General features: G+C 41.2%; 1 protein-coding gene across 1 annotated transcript in view; it reads left to right on the top strand.

Moving 5' to 3' along the window:
- The window catches only part of mthfd1l (methylenetetrahydrofolate dehydrogenase (NADP+ dependent) 1 like), a 162,490-nt gene that overhangs the window by 55,008 nt on the left and 87,698 nt on the right, over positions 1-19,784 (top strand). Inside the window, exons 10-18 of the mRNA XM_072265636.1 lie at positions 3,021-3,118; positions 3,693-3,866; positions 5,095-5,231; positions 6,192-6,238; positions 7,025-7,132; positions 7,800-7,874; positions 9,843-9,945; positions 11,539-11,615; positions 18,288-18,428. Of these exons, the coding sequence (XP_072121737.1) occupies positions 3,021-3,118; positions 3,693-3,866; positions 5,095-5,231; positions 6,192-6,238; positions 7,025-7,132; positions 7,800-7,874; positions 9,843-9,945; positions 11,539-11,615; positions 18,288-18,428 (960 nt within the window). The remainder of the gene's footprint in view (positions 1-3,020; positions 3,119-3,692; positions 3,867-5,094; positions 5,232-6,191; positions 6,239-7,024; positions 7,133-7,799; positions 7,875-9,842; positions 9,946-11,538; positions 11,616-18,287; positions 18,429-19,784) is intronic.

Genomic DNA, 19,784 nt, shown 5'->3' with positions numbered 1-19,784 from the left:
CGTCTTCTGTACCTCAATGCGGAAAATGAATGCACTCCAAACACCTTTGTTTTTTGGCCTTTATTTCCTCCTCTCCACACACCTGTGGTTTTCCTACTTTCCATTTCCAATTCCTGCTCCACTCCCTATATAAGCTATTTTAATTGTATAATGATTACCAGTGAAGTTCCCTATGTTGGTCCCAGACCTATGAGATGGAGCGCATCTCACTCATGGAGGTCCCAGGCTTTCTCAAACCTTGTCCTCCTGCACAAATAGTCTTAAACCCTGTTTTCCCTTCAATCTGCTTTGGTCACACATTCAGGAGGTGGCTGAGAGTGATCAAGAAATGACTAACCTTTCCTAAAAAGAGAAGTCGGTGAGTTTTTTAACCTCTGCTTTCCAAAATCTGCCAGCAGGACTTCATCCCTTTCTGTTGAGATTATAGTGGCCTTCAAACTGCTTGCCTGCTCCAATTCCCATCTTTTCTGGAGGCATCCTTTGTCTGAGCATCATCAGGAATACGTCAGTAGCCATGGAAACACTAATCTACCCTGTTAAGCAACTAAATCTCCTGTAGCTTCCTTGCTTGGCTTTCTCCCAGCCTCAGCTGCACAGACTGTCCTGAAACCTCTAGAGCAAGAGTTCCCTACCTGGGGTGCACAGACCCTTGGTTAATGGTAGGGGACAATGGCATTAAAAAATGGTTGGGAACCCCTGCTGGAGGAAATCCGGCCAGTATTGAGCTGAGTCCTATTTACAGCAAGATGCATTCAGTAGATGTTGCCTATATCTAACCATATGGAATTACAGAGCTCAGAAACGGGCCCTCTGCCCCAGCAAGTTCATGCCAACCATGAAATATATTTCCATATTAATCCCATTTCCGAGTACTTAGCTAGCTGCCTTCTACACTTTGGTGAATCAAGTGCTCATCTTCTTACTGGAAGTTTGAAAACATCTGTCTCCTTCACCACCTTAGGGAGGATGTTGCAAGAAAAAAAAAAATCCCCAATCCTCCCTAATCTCCCAATTCCTAAACTTGCACTCATTGATAAAGGCAGAAGTTTCTCACTAGTGAGCTCCTTCCTTTGTATGTCCACCCCATCTCATAATTTTGTGTACCTCAGTCATGTTGCTTGTCAGTCTTGTTCACTCCTAGGAAAACAGCCAGTGTTTCCTGTCTCAAAGTTCAAAGTAATTTATTATCAAAGCAGGTATATTTCACCATATACTACCCGGAGCTTAATTTCCTTGCAGGCACTCACATTAAAGCAAAGAAATATAACAGAATCAGTGAAAATCTGAACACAAAGCCTGACAAGCACTCCAATGTGCAAAAGATGACAAGCTGTGCAAAACATACATATATACATGGAAGAGAGAGAGAACATGAGTGCTAGAGTCCTTGAAAGCGAGTACATAGGTTGTAGAATAGCTCATTGTTGAGGTGAGTGAAATTGTCCACACTGGTTCAGGAGCCTTATGGTTGAAGGATAATAACTGCCCCTGAACTTGGTGGTGTGGGACCTAAGACTTCTGTAGCTCCTTGCTGATGGCAGCAGTGAGAAGAGAGCATGGCCTGTCTTTCCTTCTGAAGTGGCCCATCCCTGGTGGAGACATGTTGAGTCTTCTGTGCTCTCTCCAATGCAGTTACATCCTTCCTATCAGTGTCATACACAGTATTTCAACAGTGGCTTAGCTCACGTATAATATAGCCACCTTGTTCTGTAGCCATAATGTACTATAGCCACCTTGCTCTGTGATTTTGCTGCTCTAGGGGAAGCAATCTTAGTATCTCGAACTTCTCTCATTTTCCACTCCTGGATTATCTTTTTGAATCTTGAATTAAAATAACATACAGGGAGTTCTACAACAACACAATAGTTACATTGCCTGATAGAAAGTCATGTTATAGCAGAATGAGTTGTAGTTGCTTTCAAAGCACAGATTTAATCAAGTTTTCCCAATTGTGATCGTGCTATAAGCAGTGTGGCCCTTGTAATGCATGTAGTATTCTTGAATCCATCAATTGCGTTGTAACCAATTTGCATTGCAGTAGAACTGCCTTGATAGATTAGCTGGGGTTTCATGATTCAGAGAGTGGCAGCAAATGGGTACACATGTCCTCCATATCTGCAGGTTGGAGTTTGTCCGATGTTTGCTTTGGAATGAATCTAACTAAAATGAGAACAAAGGAAGTGTTTGGATGTTGGTTTCTTTTAATTGTCACTCACCATTTGTGATTTCTGCATACTCTTGGTTACCTTGCTTGTACAGTTTTGTTACTTTTCAAAGCCCCTTGGCCCCTAGGAGGACAAAGATCATCCATCCAACATCCCAGTACTTACTGACTTATTATCGGCTCCTGAATGGCAACACTCATTTGAAAATGTCTTCCTTCTCTCAAATTCTCATCTATAACCTTCAGCCCTGAAACACTCCATATTCTCAGTGAAGAAGAAGAAAGCCCTTAACTCCGAGTGGAGTCATTGGGACGCCCCTTTTAGCAGGCTTTCTTATTTTTACAAGGTTGAGTTGCTAGCTCAACACTCAACCCAGCACAGATGGAAAATGTGTAAGGGAGCCGGCTGGATTCGAACTTGGGAGCCTTCGCTCCAAAGTCGGGCCCTGATGCCACTATGCCACCAGCCGGCCCTCCATATTCTCAGTGTACCTAAATCTCTTTGCTATGTATCCTAAATACCCATCGCTATAATATGCCTCAGTCTGCTGCATACAATTCTTTCACAATTATTTTTTCGGTTTCTTACTACTTTTCTTCCAGAAGGTGCCCTTCAAAACTGTTTAACTGGCGAAGAGCTTTGGTCAATTATGCTAACATTTTGGCTGAATTAAATTCCCAAGTCACTTCAAATATGTTCATATTTATGTACTTTATTGTTGTGGGTTATCCTCTAATGCATGTTATTTCAAGAAACTACTTCACCTTTTCTGAATGGCAATGAATAAGTTTTTGGAAACTGAGCAAGGTTATCAATCTGTGAAGGTTATTTCATTTCTTAATGTATGCCTAACAGAATACAGTGGAAAGCAGCACCAGGTGGTTCAAAGAACAACAACGCAGGAGATGGAATCTTCAGCCTCTCAAACTGCACCCCGTCTCGCCTGTCCCCAGGTAAGCTATCACAGCTGCCTTCTCCCTGTGTTTTAGTGATTGGCTTCAAAGGGATATTCACAGGAATAAAACTGATGATTTGATTACCTGGAATTGCTGACAATTCAGTCACTGCCTCACTAGATGATGTTGCCGCACTTGCTGTCCACTGAACGCCAGTCGAGTTCCTGAGCTCCCCTGTAGCTTACCATCTTCACCAAAGCGTTACTGTTGAACGGGGGTTTTTTTAATAGAAGTGATTTAGGGGTTGGTGCATTAATAAAATAAAATCCAATCATCTTTATTAACTAGTGCAGCAGCACTACCAGAATCCTCAACGTGTCAAGCTAACAAAATGTTACAGTATACGTAGAACAACACAGGAAGAGGTCCTTTGTTCATAATGTCTGTGCCAAATTCACCTAAAACGTTCTGCCTGCACATGACCTACATCCCTCCATTCATGTTCATGTTCTTGACTAAATGTCTCTTTAATAGACGCAGTGTACTTGTAAGCTCTTGCTTCTAGGTGTGCTCTTGCACGATTCATTGGAACTCATTTGCTGCTCTATATGACTTGTTCAAATGCTTGCAGTGACATTGAGATCTCCCGGGCACAAACTCCAAAAGCAATCGACATCCTTGCCAAAGAGATTGGGCTGCATCCAACAGAAATAGAAGCCTACGGAAGGAATAAAGCAAAAGTGAAACTATCTGTCTTGGATAGATTGAAGACACGGGAGGAAGGGAAATATGTATTGGTTGCTGGGTAAGAACATTTTATTGCCGGTTCATTCATTAGTAAGAAATGATTGTAATTTTTTTTCTTGGAACTCCTCGCTATAATACAGGCTGTCTCCAAGTAACGAATGAGTCTAGTTTTTATAGATGCCCATCTTGTCCACAAATAGAAAAATGCACAAAATTCGCTCTGTTGTAACCTTACCTCCTCAGTACCACAATGGTCTCAGAAACAGAGGACATAACATTTACTTTAAGGAAGAGAGAAAGCCAATTTCTGCCTTCATATGTTAAAGTTTTGAATTTAATATGGTGGGAGATTGATCATATGAGGGGGGGGGCATGAGCTGATGTTCATAACCTGAGAAACGGCCTGTATTGTACCATGGTTAAGCTGTCACGGTGTTTCTTGGAAAGAGATATAGTAGTAACCACACAGAATTGTGAAAGGGCATTCCAAGAGAGAGAATTTCCAATTATCAGAGAATCTGAATCTGTGGAATCAAAGATTACATTCTGGAAGGTGCTTATTCTATCCATGGAGTCCATGTTCTTAAACGGTGCCTAACTGGAGGTGCTAACATCCAGTTTAAAGTTTAAGGGCAAGCTTCAATCCACAGAGTCTGGAGAATGTGACTAGCACAGATGGAATTGGGGGAATCTGGATAAACAGCAAGTTCAGGGTGGGGTGGAGCTGAGGGAATGTAAAGAGAATAATATAAGATTGGTGTAAATGGATCTGATGGTCGGTGAGCCCAAGGGCCTGTTTCTCTGCTGCATGTTTATGTAAACCACGGGCCCAAAGTGAAGAGCAGTGTTCCTACTGCTCAAGGGAATATTTATCCCACAGACCAGGGAAAGTTTACACCTGACAATTAACCTGCCAGTTTGGATGTTTTGGGATCTGGGAAGAGACTGAAATCCCCAGGGGAAACCCATGTCATAGGAAGAACGTACAAACTCCACATAGGCAGCATCAGGGGTCAGAGCTGAACCCAAGTTATCGGAGAAAGCAGTTACCATGACCTGAAAAAATGGCCAAGTATGATAGATATTGTGTCTGACTGTATTGTGCTCCTTCAGTTCTTCACTGAAATGCTAGTCCAGACTTTATGCTCAGATTAATAGGAGTGGTATTTTTGTCTGCCCCATGTCGTGGGTAATTGTTGTTATTGGGAATCATTGTCTGGACTTGGTTCAAGTTGAGCAATCACCTTAATAGGGTAATACATGTCTTCTCTGCTGTATTTGTTTAGTATTACACCAACTCCTCTGGGAGAGGGAAAGAGCACAGTGACAATTGGATTGGTTCAAGCACTAGCAGCTCATCTGGATGTTAACGCATTTGCCTGTGTGCGACAGCCATCTCAGGGGCCAACATTTGGCGTTAAAGGTAACCAACGTAAAAATAAGTGCTTCCTAAACAGCTAGGTCATTACATTTTTTTATTTCTATGACAGTTGTGAAATTGTGTATTCAGCAGACATGCAAAAGGATCATATCTGGATAATGCTGTGCACAACTGTTCTACTGCCATCTCCTGCCATCTTACTTGTACCTGGGGAAATTTGATTCTGGAGAATCTTTTATTTTGCTTCCAGGTTTAGTTTGTTCTCTTTCTTCCTTGTCCCCTCTCCTTGAAAGGAATTAGTGTTCACTCTCCGTTGTTCAGTTAGTTTATTGCTGACCTTCAGTTTATCATATACTCTTGGTCTAGGGTCAGCTGAACATGGGTACAAGCCCAGATGAAGTTTTGATCAGCAAGTCTAGTCCGGTGCCCACTGCTGTATTGAGGGTTGCAATATTGGAGTTGCTGTTCTTTAGTCACAGTGTTATGCTGAGTACCTACCAGCACCTTCAGCTGGACATAGTACCCATGATAATATTGGATTGCTGTCTACCGCCTGGCCTATGGGTATTCCTCAACCAGTGTAATTAAAATATATTCTCGTTTGGCCTCTCTTACGAGGAAATTGTTGCATATCAATTGGCTACCACAATATTCTGCACCACAATTACTTTTTCGTAACCCTCGTGTAGTAATTCTGTTTACCAGTTCACTGTAGAAGGCCTTTAAGAGTTGCTGTTTGTATGGCACTTGATTAAGAATATATTGACTTCCTTCTCTTAAAAAAATAATTGGCAAGTGAGTTTGTCCTTATGGACTTATGATAATTTTGTAATTACCAATAGTGAACCAGTAGTTACTGGTGCAGTACTATTTTCTGAATCATTAAATCTTGGGTATAGTAATACTGAGGTTGTATTTACTGGGCTAATAATTCAGTATAAATGTTTAGCAGATTTGAATCAGTATTGTTGTTCAATGTAACTAGTTATTGTCTCTGGGCAGGTGGAGCTGCAGGAGGTGGATATTCTCAGGTCATCCCCATGGAGGAGGTGAGAGATCTGACACTTAACGGTTTGGGGTGCCTTTGGCACAGTGTCGTTTTTAAATTGCAAGAATCTTGACTATTCGTGGATGTGCATTAGACTGGCTGTAATATATCTGAGAAATGGACAATTTGACACAACTGCACTGTTGTTTATGTTAAACAAAGCCCTCTCTTGCCATCTCTTACAGGCAAAATCCCTTGTCCATTGTGTATTTCCTCTCCCTTCCAATGAATTGACATTATGCTTCAGATGTTCCATGAGTTGTACATTCTACATTCTTCCACACACTTGGGTGGGTGGTGTGGTGGGAGGGGGGTGAAAAACTTTGTCATTGGGTTTTATTTATCTTTTATTTATTTAGAAATACAGTGCAGAATAGGCCCTTCCAGCCCTCCCAACAGCCCCCAGTTTAACCCTCACCTAATCAGGTGACAATTTACAGTGACTAGTTAACTCACTAATCAGTATGTCTTTGGACTGTGGGAGGAAGCTGGAGCGCCTGGAGAAAATCGGCCCATTCCACAGTGAGACGTACATACTGCGGCAGAAGATGCTGAACTCTGAACTCTGCCCTAAGCTACAAAAACATCGCACTAACCGCTATGCTGCTGAAATTCAGCATTTCCTGCAGTTGATGAGTCTGGAAGCTTGGAGCTAAGCACAGAGCTAAAACTTGGTCAGCATAATGCAAAGTGAAGCTGGTTTATTGCACAAATATTGGTAAATTTTGGTCTTTTGCATTCATCCATTAAGTTTGTAATCATCGGTTGTTCTTGTTTTATATTACAGTTCAACCTTCACTTAACGGGGGACATTCATGCAATTACAGCAGCCAATAACTTGCTGGCAGCAGCTATTGATGCCAGAATGCTACACGAGGCTACTCAATCAGACCAGGTGAGCTGCTTACTCAAAGGCTGATAATTTGTCTGTAAGCTCAGCATTTTCCTTTTCCAACATTCATGTTTCCTCTTTTACCTTTCAAATGTACTTAAAGTAAGCAGCTTAGACAGTACTGTCAGGCGCCATCATTCACAAAGCATTCCATTTGCTTATTATATCCATGTTATGTCATCATGACATTTAATTTTTCTCTATGTATTTCATGATGGATATGTGCAAGGGATTTTAAACACCAAATCCAGTCTGTGTGATAGTCAGAAGAATTTAAACTATGGGTTTTCCCCAGAGATTCTAGTGCTGTATCAAGCCAGTGTGCCAGTCAACACGAGCTCCTGAACTTTGGGAAGTGCCTTTTTGTGGCACTCAGTGGACAGCTTATTGCACTGGGGAATCGCAAGTTAGGAGTGGACCAGGGGGTAACTTTCACCTGACTGCCAACTCTTAAGGAGCAGTTGACGTTGGTCTAGATATGTGTCCCTGCGTAATAGGTCTCTCTATAATGGCGTATTTTCCATCAAGTTTAATTTGTGGTATTTAAGAACTGACGCTGCAAATCTGTGTAATATGAGCCACAGAGAGCATGTTTTCCCTATTTTGGGGGTTCATGCAGTGTCCCTGTGAATTAATTAGCTTTGATTCTGTTGTGATGTCATTTTTCTAGGCACTGTACAATCGTTTGGTGCCCACTGTAAACGGAGAGCGACATTTCTCTGCCATCCAGCTTGCTCGACTGGCAGTGAGTAAAGCCTTGTATTTTGATTATTTTCCCTGTTCAGCTCTTTTAAGCCCGGTTCTCCTTCCTTTTTCATGCCATCGTTGGACTGTGTGTGTGCGTGGTGAGCTACAAGTGTCAGGTTTTGTACAAATTGGGCTTGTATCTCCACGACTGTCAGAAGTTGAGGAGAGATATCCTTGAAATGCTCTGGGGATGACCAAGTACTTTACAGTGGTGGTGATTAAAAGCTGTTGCTGAACAAGCAGCTGGAATTGGATAAACATAGACCGCTAATGAGGCTGGAGAAGCGACCTGAGCATTACAATAATTCTTACCAGAGCAGAAGTTTCTCATTTGTAAATCTGAATTATTCATGTGCTTGTCTGAGTACAGTCTCGTTTTAATAAACATCAACATGCTGGATAAATTTTGCCATGGCTTCATTTAACTAAGAGCACATGGATGAAATAATGTTCTTCCACTTGGCAGCTTTTGTCGTTGCTGTTCAAGTTTAGACTATTCCCCATAGAATATTGCCATGGATATGAGACAGCTGAAATTGCCCCATCAGTTACAGACTTCTACAAAATAAATTACTGATGACGTGCCCATAATGTGACAGTTACTAGTATGTGATTCATGCTATTGGAGGCTTTTTAATAATGCGTTCCCCAAATCCTTTTGACTGTGAGGGGATTCTTGTAACTGGCAATGTTGGAGGTTTTTCCAGTGGAACAGATGTCAGATAATTAGCCTCTAAGCTTGGTATTATATATATTTATAACAACATTTATACAAGTGATCTTTTGAAACTCAAATCAATGTTATAGTTTTCTTTTACTCAGACTATTAAGAAGCACTGGAAGCTCATTAGATTGGCATTGTACCATGGAGAGGACTTGTACATTGCTCCTGTCAAACCAAGTGTCAACAACTACCCAAGGCAAACTGCAGCAGGTTTCATGCTGATTTTATGTGGGTGATAATTCATCTATAGGCTAATTCAAGATGAGGATTTGAGATCCATTGGCAGAAAACAAAACCATCTGTTTCTGTTAAGATGCTAACTTGTGAACAATGGTGTTGCCTATACCTTGTTTGGTTACCTACTTTAAACACAATAGCCTTTTACAAATTGCTTTTTTTTCTTTGCCATTTAAAACCAAGACCAAAAAAGTGCTTGCGGGGAGTTACTGGTTTGGAAAGGAGTGGGGCAGAAGCTAAGTTTGCACATCTTGTGTTCCGTGAGCTGTCAACCAGGATGGACTGGATCGTTTCAATTAATTGGTGCCTCACTGTTACACGCATGAGCCAATGTATCTCCCTGGTGCTCTTCCAATAGCTTGTGCTGTCAAACATCTTTTCACTGATAATTAATAATCTTTGAACAATAAGTCATTGAAATCAGCTGAAAATATTTGAACATAGTAAACTGTAATTTATGAAAATAATATAAAGAAAAATACAAGGAAGGATACCCGAAACTGTTAAGGAAGTTTACTGAGCCCTTTTAAATGAATGATGCAGTGGTAGTTGCTTTAGCTTCATCTGTCATCTAGCTTATATTGTCATGTGCTCCAAGATACAGTGAAAAGCTTTTCTTTGCTTGCCATTAAAGTTCAGCTTTATTGTCATGGGCACACATGCTATGTGGGATTTACTTTTTGCAGCAGCACAGTACATTACAAATCTAAGTTAATGTAAGTTATACCTAACTTGATAAACATAAAGATACCAGTGCAGTATGATGACAGATCAATTAATACACAAGTACATTGAGGTATAAAAAGGAAAGCAGAGTGCAGAATAGAGGGCTACAGATGAAGCCAGGTATCAAGTGCCTTGATGCAGGATCTTGAGACTCTATCAGAACACCAGCAGCCTCTCGTGTCTCTTGGGAATTCCATTAGTATTTTTGTTATTTTCTTTTTTTTTCTGTATCTGCTACATTCAGCCTTCAGAACTTTGTCGTTTTTTTTTAAAATACAGCGTTTGGGGATTCAGAAGAAGGACCCCCGTCTCCTGACACCAGAGGAGATCACAAAGTTTGTTCGTTTGGATATTGATCCTTCCACAGTTACCTGGCAACGAGGTGAGTGGTGTCCTTACAAAAGAAAAAGGCGGTACTCCTAGTTTTGGTTATTTAAATCTTCTTAAACTTTGTAAATGCTGTGTGTAACTCACTACTCTCGGGTGTGTATCAAATGTAATGTGTCAAAGCACTGTTCAGCAAATGAAGTACTTTCAGGATTGCAGTTACCTTCACGAGGCAACACAGCAGCAATCTTGTGAATAGCTGGTGGTCATGGCTAAATAATATTTCTGTGTGATGATATTCATACTGCAGCTGTGTTCAGAGCCTTTACTTGCTCTTTGCACTTGGGCAACCTGCACCTTATCATCAAAAAACAAACCATTGATACTGGAAATCTGAAATTTTTTAAAAAAATGGTGAAATTGCTTGTCCAGTCAGACAGCAACATCTGTGGAAAGAGAAATGGTTAATGCTTCAGGAGGGCAAAGACACTCCTTCAGAACTAATGGAGGGAAAGCAAGTTAGTCTAGGCAGCAGAGAATGTGGGGAGGGTGAGGTGGAACAAGGATAAGCCATGTAATGAGGTGAAACAATATATCTCGTTAAACTCCTCTGTCCAATGTGTTGCCAATGTCGTGAATTCTGGGTTATGCTTTATGTACATGCCCAACAGACAAGAAGAAACAAGCAAAAGAATAAAGGACAGCCAGACGTAAGCAAAATAGCCAGTCCTGTTGCAAACGGAAAGAAAGGACAACTTAACTGAATCAGTATAAATTCTTGCAGGCTGCAGTTCACCCAGATGATAAATAAGTTGTTCCTCGAGCCTTGGGCAGGAGGCGACAGAGGTCAATGGGAGTGAGATAGTAAATTAAAATGGCAGGAACTGTAAACTTGTCATTCCAGTAGTCTAAGTGCAAGTTCCCCCACAAAATGATTGTAATCTGATCAATTGTTCTGTGGCTTTGTGCACAGGCTGACGAGTATTGTTCATGAGGATAGTCAAATTTAACTTCAGTTTATTGTCATATGTAAGAGTACAAGCATGCACAGTTTCAGTGAAAGACTTGGCTGCAGTGGCATTGCAGGAACGTAGTATCAGATACACAACATTCAAAAGAAAAATGTTAAAAAATTGCACAAGAAAGAACACAGGACGAAAATGAAATCTATTGTAGTACAAAGCGGTCATGGCATCGCTGTTACTGAGGTAGTGATTGGGATTGCGCAGGTTGGTTCAAGAACTGAATGGTTGAAGGGAAGTAACTGTTGTTGAACTGAGTAGTGTGGGTCTTAAAGGTTTCCATACCTTCTGCCGGATGGCAACAGTAAGAAGGTGGCATTGGCCAGATTGTGGTCGTACGGTGTCCAGCATACCGACTATTTTAGTGGAAATAGAGTTCGATCAGAGTGGTTAAAGATCAGGCAAAAAGCAATCAGTGTTTCTCACCAGGACTTATGAAAATTGCGCAGGGATATGAGGCGCAATCCGACATCTCACTGGCGACTGTGAACTTGGACCTTTTTAAGTCTAATTGAGCTTCTCCATTGAATAAACAAATATTTAGCATTGTTGGTGTAGAACTGTATTGTTGCCTGTTTCTCATCTACATATAAGAATTTTTCTTTTGTACTCATTTTATTTTTCAGTGGTCGATACAAATGATCGTTTCTTGCGTAAAATAACGATTGGGCAATCTAATACAGAGAAGGGATTTATTAGAGAGGTATGGATTGCTTTGTACGTTTACTGCACTTTTTTCTAGATGTAAGCATTGCCAGGAGGGTCAGCATTTATTTCTTCTCTCGAGGGACCCTTCAGCCCATCATGTCCATGGCTTCAGTCCCTCTGAAGGATCTCCAAATGTGCTGTTTTTATGATATTCCACTGCTTATGAAGACTATTTCCATACCAGGGCTGTGTCAGTTTGGAAAGGGGATATTCAGATGATGCTGGTTCTCCAGATGATGGCCTTGATCTTGTGGGTAAAATCACTGGTCTGAGAGGTGTTGTCAGAGTAGCTCAGCTGAATAACTGCAATGTGCTTTTGTGGATGTTAGAACATTTATGGGAGGAAATCACTTGTCACATGTCCAAGCCAGTATGAAAGGACTTTTCAGTTTACTTGCAGCTTCGATCTATTTCTCCTTAAGTGCATATCCAAATACTTTTAAAATGTGATGAATGCCATCTTTTGCAAGCAGTAAATTTAAAACCCCGAGTTCCCTCTGAAAACAGATTTTCCTTAACTTCTACCAATTTTTGATCCAGCATCCCTCATCATATTTATACATCTCACCTAAATCTCCCCTCAGCCTCTTCTGTCCCCAAGAAAACTTGTCCTGCGAGCTAACAGTTTCCACTCCAGCCAACATCCAACATGTTGCCTGAAATAAATTATTCTGAGACTAATTATGTCTTGTCTTGGTTGGGGGTGGATGGAATAGTTCCTAATTTAGAGAGAGTCCCTAGATGTTCACAAGCAGGACTTTGCAAGGTCAACTGGCTGGCATTGGCATTGACTTTGCTGCGTCCATGTTCAATAAATATGTTAATGCTATGCACTCTGAGCAGTTCTATCTTTTGTTCTGTTTTAATATAAAGGTTTGATTACAAGTGGCTTCTTTGTCATTTTAGAGCCTCACCAATTTTCTATTGTAAATGATCTGTAATGTTACAGTAGAAAATTGGTCTTCAATGAAGCTGATTGAACTATGCAAGCAGTGTTAAGAGTAACCGTGTTGAGTGGGATAAGCTGGTAGCCTTTGTAGATAGTGGTAATTCTGCAAGTTTTTCATGTAGGAAACTGGAGGAAGTATTTTGTTGTTAGTGATGCTCGAACTGGTAATTTTTGCTTGTATAAAAATGTTTCATTGAAAGTGATCCAGTGTAATGCACTGTCACAAACCAAATGTTATCTAGATTAATACATTCTCACATCTTGTATCAATATCAAATTGAATAGACCACTTCAAGTTACAAGGTTATTTAAAAAGGAATATCAAACAATAATTTATCACCTTGCAATGGATTTCCGGCACGTGTGGTGGAAGTAGATTTGATAGTAACATCTAGTGTGAATTTAGGAAATAGTTGAAGTGCGAACATGTAGCTGTGATGAAGGAGCAGGACTTGTGCCTATTGGGATGTCAACTGGCAGAAGCACTAGGGGCAGATTGGCTTTGATGTGTGCAGGATAAGTCCATAAAGGCCTTGGGCTGTGGACTGAACTAACTGGTCTGTGAAGGTGAATCAAATTGATGCAACTCTGAATTGGATAGTCTGATTTTATGATGTCAGGCCGGAAATTTATCAGGGATACTTTGGCAGAGATTTCTCATCTTTCTCTGTCTGTTACCCCCACTCCTTTCAAAGGTTTCAAAGGCACATGTCAGAGAAATGTATACAATATATATCGTGAAATTCTTTTTCTTCGCAACCATCCATGAAAACAGAAGAGTAACCCAAAGAATGAATGACAGTTAAATGTTAGAACCCCAAAGCCCCCCAGCTCCTCCCACACACGCATAAGCGGCAGCAAAGCAAAGATCCCCCGTCCCCCACTAGCAAAGAAATGCATCAGCCCCCCCACCACCGAGCACTCAAGCATGCAGCAAAGCATCAATAAAGTCACAGACTTGCAGTACCCCAAAGACTACTCGTTCACCCAGTATTTTGACATAACACAGGCTCTCTCTCCCCCCTAATAAGGGAAAAAGAGGTGTTCCCGTTTCACAACAAGAGGGGAGACATAACAAACAAGTTGCTGAATTACGATGTTAAAAGTCTGTTGCGTCGTTTTTTTCAAGCTCTGTGCCCAAAGTATTCAGGTCTCTGGGCACACAACCAGCAGCCAGCTCACTGCTTTCAATCTTCTGTCTCCCATGACACACCGGTTTCCTGCGGAGGCACCAACCTTGAGACCGCCCGCCTCCAGAGCCACGAAATCCCGAAACCCTAATGGCACGCTAGTCTTCTGGGCTGCATCCTTGGTATACCAAATAGTGGGCTGTCATGAGACCCCAAGAGCGGGTCCCATTCCTGCAAAGAACCGAAGTAAGCATTCAACTCCAGGTCAGGGTCTTCAAAAGAACCCTGAAAGGGAAAAATAGAGATATTAAAGATGGAAATAGAGCTGCTTCCGAAGATGCAAGCAGAGGAGTCGCCGTTAGTTGCCATTGTTCTCCTAAGTTCCACAGGTGATTTGGACCTTGGAATATTTGATGAGAGCTTGGTGGCAAATGCATAACTCACTGGAAGTGGTGACACATTTTTTAGGGCAGTGAAAAGGGCATTTGATATGTTTGACTTTATAGGGCGAGATAATGAGTACAAGAGTAAGGAAGTTGTGTTGCAGTTACACAGAACATTGTTTAGACCTTCTTAGAGTATTGTGTGCAGAGTAGGATGGGAAACAATAGAGAGAATGCAGAAGAGATTCACTGGGATGTTGCCTGGAATGGAAGTTATACTCTTGAGGCTAGAGCTGAGATTTGGGTTTATTCTGGGTTTATTCTCATTGGAATATAGGAGGCTGAGGGGTGGTCTTCTAGAGATTTACAGTGCCTTGAGAAAGTATTTGGCCCGAACCTTTTCTTCACATAAATGAGTAATGCAACCAATGATTTTGTTCACTTTTTATTTCTGAATCCGATCTCCTTTTTTCACGTAGTGCCCAAAAAGCAGGAAAAAATTGTAAAGCATGGAAAAACTAAAAATTCAAAACCTGAAAAGTTAGCAGTTCTGAACTATTCATCCCCCTTGCTCATTACTTAGCTGAGCCATATCTCACAGCTATTACAGTTGATAGTCTTTTTTGATAAGTCTGTTAGCTTTGCAGAATGTGATGGAGCAAGATTTGCCCATTCCGCCTTGCAAAATTGTTCGAGCTGTGCCAGGTTAGTTGTAGAGTGGCGGTGGACAGCAATCTTAATGTCTAGCAGGAGATGTTTGATCAAGTAAAGGTCAGGACTGTGACTAGGCCACTCAAGGACATCAATTTTTTTTTCATTTGAAGCCACTCCAAGGTTGCTCTGGCAGTGTGCTTTGTGTCGTCGTCCCGATAAAAGATGAACTTCCTCCCCAATTTAAGCTTTCTGGCAGAGGCCAGCAGGTTTTTATTCAGGATCTTGTTGTATTTAGCAGTATTCATCTTCCCATCTATCCTGACTAAATCTCCCATCTCCGGTGCTGAAAAGCATCCCCAGAGAATGGCGCTACTTTCTCCGTATTTTACAGTAGGGATGGTGTTACCTGGCTGATGCACAATATTAGATTTATGCCACATATGCTGCTTAGTGTTGAGGCCAAAAAGTTCCATTTTAGTCTCATGCGACCACAAGACCTTCTTCCACGTATTTACAGTAACTTCTAAGTGACGCTTTGCAAAGTCTTTGCGTGCAAGGATATGTTAATTTTAGTGGTGGATGTATAACACCTTTGTGTTAAGCCCAGGGGTATATTTGGACAGGTGTTTGGTTTCCTGCCTGAAGGTTTATTATTTCTCTCACCCACTGTGCCTGCTGCCAGGGCTGAAGGGCTGAACTAGTTCTTATGGGCTGGGCACTACTGGGGTTTTAGTGAGAAAAGATGTAGGGTAACTTCATTGTCACTGAGACCTATAATAAAGAACTACTTCATGCTCATAAAAAATAATTACCAATGATCATAGAATAAAATGTTTTTGATTACTGCCCCCAAGTGGCTACAAGTTGAATTTCAGAGGAATGAAGTTGTTCAGTAGGGATTGTTGAGAGGAAGAAATTTTTGGGCTTTGGGCTGGTGGGAAGGTTGATGCATGACAGTTGGAATGAAATGGCTAACTTGCAGTAGTCTTGTACATTGTATGATGAGAGGTTACTGAATCTCATTCGACTCTAATTGGATGTCCCTTCACACTTGCCCAGTTTTGTCATCCATTGAAACCAACCCCTTCCAGGTCCCTCAGGGTAGATCGGGCTAAAGGGAATATGAAGGTGTTGGTTTTAGTGGTGAGTGGGCAATGTAAGCTGGGAAACAGGGCAGCTCCCTTGACAGAAGGATGATTTTCACCATTCGTCAGGAGAGGTGATACGGTCTTGCACAGCAAGGATTCTATTGCGAATGCTTGGCTGCTTCATACCTTCCTTTTCTGCTGTGATCTCATTTTTCCCCTTCTGATGCAATACAGCAGCAGACTCTCTTCCTGCCGGGTTTATCCACTCTAGCAGGAAGAGAGCACGTTAAATTTGTTTTCCTCTTTCTTTTTGCTGACCTCTGACATTGGTAGGGCCCCTCCTGCATGGTGTGTGTCTGCCTTTGTCTTGTGTTTCGAGATACAGCAAGGAGTAGGCCCTTCTGGTTCAACAAGCTTTACTGCACAGCAGTCCACCTATTTGACATTAGCCTCATCACAGGACAGTTTACAGTGACCTATTAACCAGTGCATCTTTGGACTGTGGGGGGAAGCCAGACCATCTGGAAGAATCTATGAACTCATGGGTAGAATGTGTAAAATCCTTACAGATGGTGCTGGAATTAAACTCTGGAACACCCCGATCTGTGAAAGCATTACCCAAACCTCTATGCTATTGTGATACCCTTTGATTTATATTTTAAAAAAATTGAAGGAAATCTTTCTGGGTAGAGCTGATACATTTTGTGTTTAAAACAGTAATGTTGTTCCATTTGAGCTGTCTTCAGCTCATCATTATCTAGGAATTGAAAGAGTCGGTTATTTTGGCCTTTTTTTGCTGTGTGGCCAGGGACCCATTGAGTTTATTGCTTATCAATAATCAATTATATCACATACTTAGGGTGCTCTTTGTCAGTATTATTGGCCAATCTTTCATAAAAGCAAAGGCATAGTTTTTGTGTCTATAAATGTAAAATCTATTGTAATCTCAGGACATCCCAACACATTCCACAGTATGTCATTCACTGCTGTAAATGCGGTTGTTAAGGAAACACCCATGTACAGCAAAGGGTAAAGACCAGAATCCTGTCAACAGTGATATTGATTGAGTGATGAATATTGATCACGGGATTGTGAGGAATTTTCCACATTCCCTTCTCAGGGAGGTTGTTTACTTCCAATTGAGGATGTAGGCAGTGTTTAAAGTTTCATCCAACATAAATTGCCATTAACAGTGTAACATTTTCGTAGTTCACTGGAGCAGGACATGAGCCTAAAATGCTCTAATATAGGCCAAGATTCTACCACCGAGACAACCAAAGTAGTACAAAGGGTATACTTTGAAAGCTTTAGGGACAAAGAGAGGGTGGCAATGTTTGGGAAGTTAAATCTAGAACAAGGTGCACATTTATCCTGGAGAGATGGAGACGTGGTGCTGATACAATTGGAATCCAGGTATTGCTGATGTGTAAAGGCCCTTTTGTAAAAGATGCAGGTGAACCACATTGACAACAGCTACATGCTTTGAGACTGTGACTTTGGACTCTGTCAATTCCAACTACCTTGCCGCTATGTAAGATGGTTCTCTGCAATGGGTAGTGAAATCCCTAGTCTGGAAGCAAAACCATTTCACTAACATACCTTTAGCCTGCTGATTTCCCTGATGTAGTGGCTACTTTAAATTTAGATTAAGTGGCACATCAAGGGTCAATAATCCATAGAGCTGATGATGACCACTGGATGAAATGGCAAGTCATTTTGATATAAAAGCAACAAGCTTCCACAAATATTAAAAGACCTATATCTGGAATGAATGATTTCTCAAAGGTATGCTTTGTGGGAAAACGAGGTTTGATGGGGTTAATGAAGATAGACAGCTGGCCCCTTGTAAAGTTGGCTGATTACTGTTGGAACTAAAGCAGTCCTCCACTGATGATGTTGGTGGGTTATCTTGAAATGTCCTGTTTTGTACCTTGTATACTCCTGCTTTTTGGCTATCCTGGCACTTGGTGTCAGTTCAAGTTTTTACTTATGAGTAGGCTTAAAGTCTTGTACTTGCATCTCTTCTGTTCCATCTTTGTTCATTCTGAACTGCTTTGTTCATGGTTTCAATGAGATTGATACCAAGTCATGCTAATGTTCCATCACCTTGAGAATAGATGCAGTGCATCTGTGACTGAGGGTGTGATTATAGAGTGGCCTGTTTCTCGTATAGGAAAGAATAGAAGTAAGTATATGAAAGATGATCAAATGTATGACCCACGTGTGCAATTAAAACAATATCCTCATGCTTTGTTTCTTTTCCTCCTGTTGCCAACCCCAGCACTTTTTAGTATTGACTGTTCCCTTGCTCAGACTGAGATTTGTCAGAATATGAAGCCTGTAATTAGCTACCCCAAGTGAAGTGGACCTGATAGCAAAATGAGAATGTGGTACTGGAATGTTTGATCTTTTGATATCACCTGTCGTCTCCAATTGTCTGTTTGTTTTTTACTCCTCCTCAAGGCTCAGTTCGACATTGCTGTTGCCAGTGAAATCATGGCCATCCTCGCCTTAACAGACAGTCTGGCTGACATGAAGAAACGACTTGGAAAGATAGTGGCAGCCAATGACAGGAAAGGACACCCGGTTACAGCAGAAGATCTGGTAGGTGCCAAATGAAGATCTTGTGCACTTTAAAAAAAATGTAAACCTTTTAAAGCCATGTGGTGCTGCCAGAGTTTTGAAGAGAACAAAATTAAGCTAATTGCCTTCAGAAAGTTGCTTCCATTTTTATGCTTCTAGTGGGGAAAGTTGAAGAGAAGATTTTCCTTTACTGTATACATCTGTTTCATTGCAAAATACCACTCAGTCATGGTCCTGTTGTTGAAAATGGGAGGGGCAAGTTTTTTTTTACACAGAGTGGTACACACTGCCAGGGATGGTGATAGAGGCAGATACATTAGAAGCATTTAGATAGGCACATGAATGTGAGGAAAATGGAAGGATATGGACTTTGTGTAGTGGAAGACATAAGTTTAGTTGGCCATTTATTTATTAACTTAATTGGTCCAGTACAGCATTGTTGGCTGAAGGGCCTGTTCCTGTGCTGTGCTGTTGTATGTAAAGGCCAATTACATGACCAGCTTACACAAAGAGCAATGAAATACTAACAAGGATCTAGTTAAGTGGGAAATACTGATTGGAAAGGCCACCAGCGAACATTCCTTGTCTGAATGATGTCTCAGCATCTTATACTTTCATGCGAGTGAGGAGACGAGCCTTGTCCAAAGGTCAGTACCTTTGATAATGCAGCACTATCACAGCGATGCACAGAACTGTCCACCTGAATTACCTGCTCCATCTCAAATCAAATAGGTTTACACTGAGCCAACTGAAGGTGAAGTATATTTTCTCGATGTATTTTGGGAAGCCGGGTGCACTGGGAGAAAAAGAGCCTTTAAAGTATTGCTTTGAAATTGCACTTACTACTTCCTCTTCCTGGCCAGTAGTGAGAAGATCGGTTTTTAAATAGTGATCAGCTGGGTACCACAGATTCAAATTTTCAAAACGGCTATTCAAAATAAACTTCTTTTCTTACCACAGCTTTACTCTCGCTACATCCAAACCCCTTCACCTCTGACCCTAGTACTGCCAGGCATCACTTCAGCTGTCTAGGCCTTAAGTTCTGAAATGTCTGTCAACTTTGATACTGCTTAGCTCTGTTCTTGGGAAACTTTACTGATTGCATCCATAATCTCTTTGTTTGAGTTAAGTTCAATGAACGGCTGTATGACATGGTTCCTTTGAAGGTCCTGTCTGTAAATAACTGTCTACATTTTAAATACAATGAGCATCCGGTTGAGTGAAGACTAATGTTTCACTTGTGTTTACTTCTGTCCTCTCTGGTTTCTGATCTTTATAAACATTGGGTTCAACATATTCATGGCATCTTAACTAGCTAAAGAATTAAACTGACTCTGAATCTGATCAACTGCAGGTCAGTGGTGGTGTGACGGATGG

Source organism: Mobula birostris, chromosome 8 (assembly GCF_030028105.1).
Source record: "Mobula birostris isolate sMobBir1 chromosome 8, sMobBir1.hap1, whole genome shotgun sequence".
Classification (NCBI taxonomy): domain Eukaryota; kingdom Metazoa; phylum Chordata; class Chondrichthyes; order Myliobatiformes; family Myliobatidae; genus Mobula; species Mobula birostris.
This window is presented reverse-complemented; position numbering and strand designations above follow the sequence as displayed.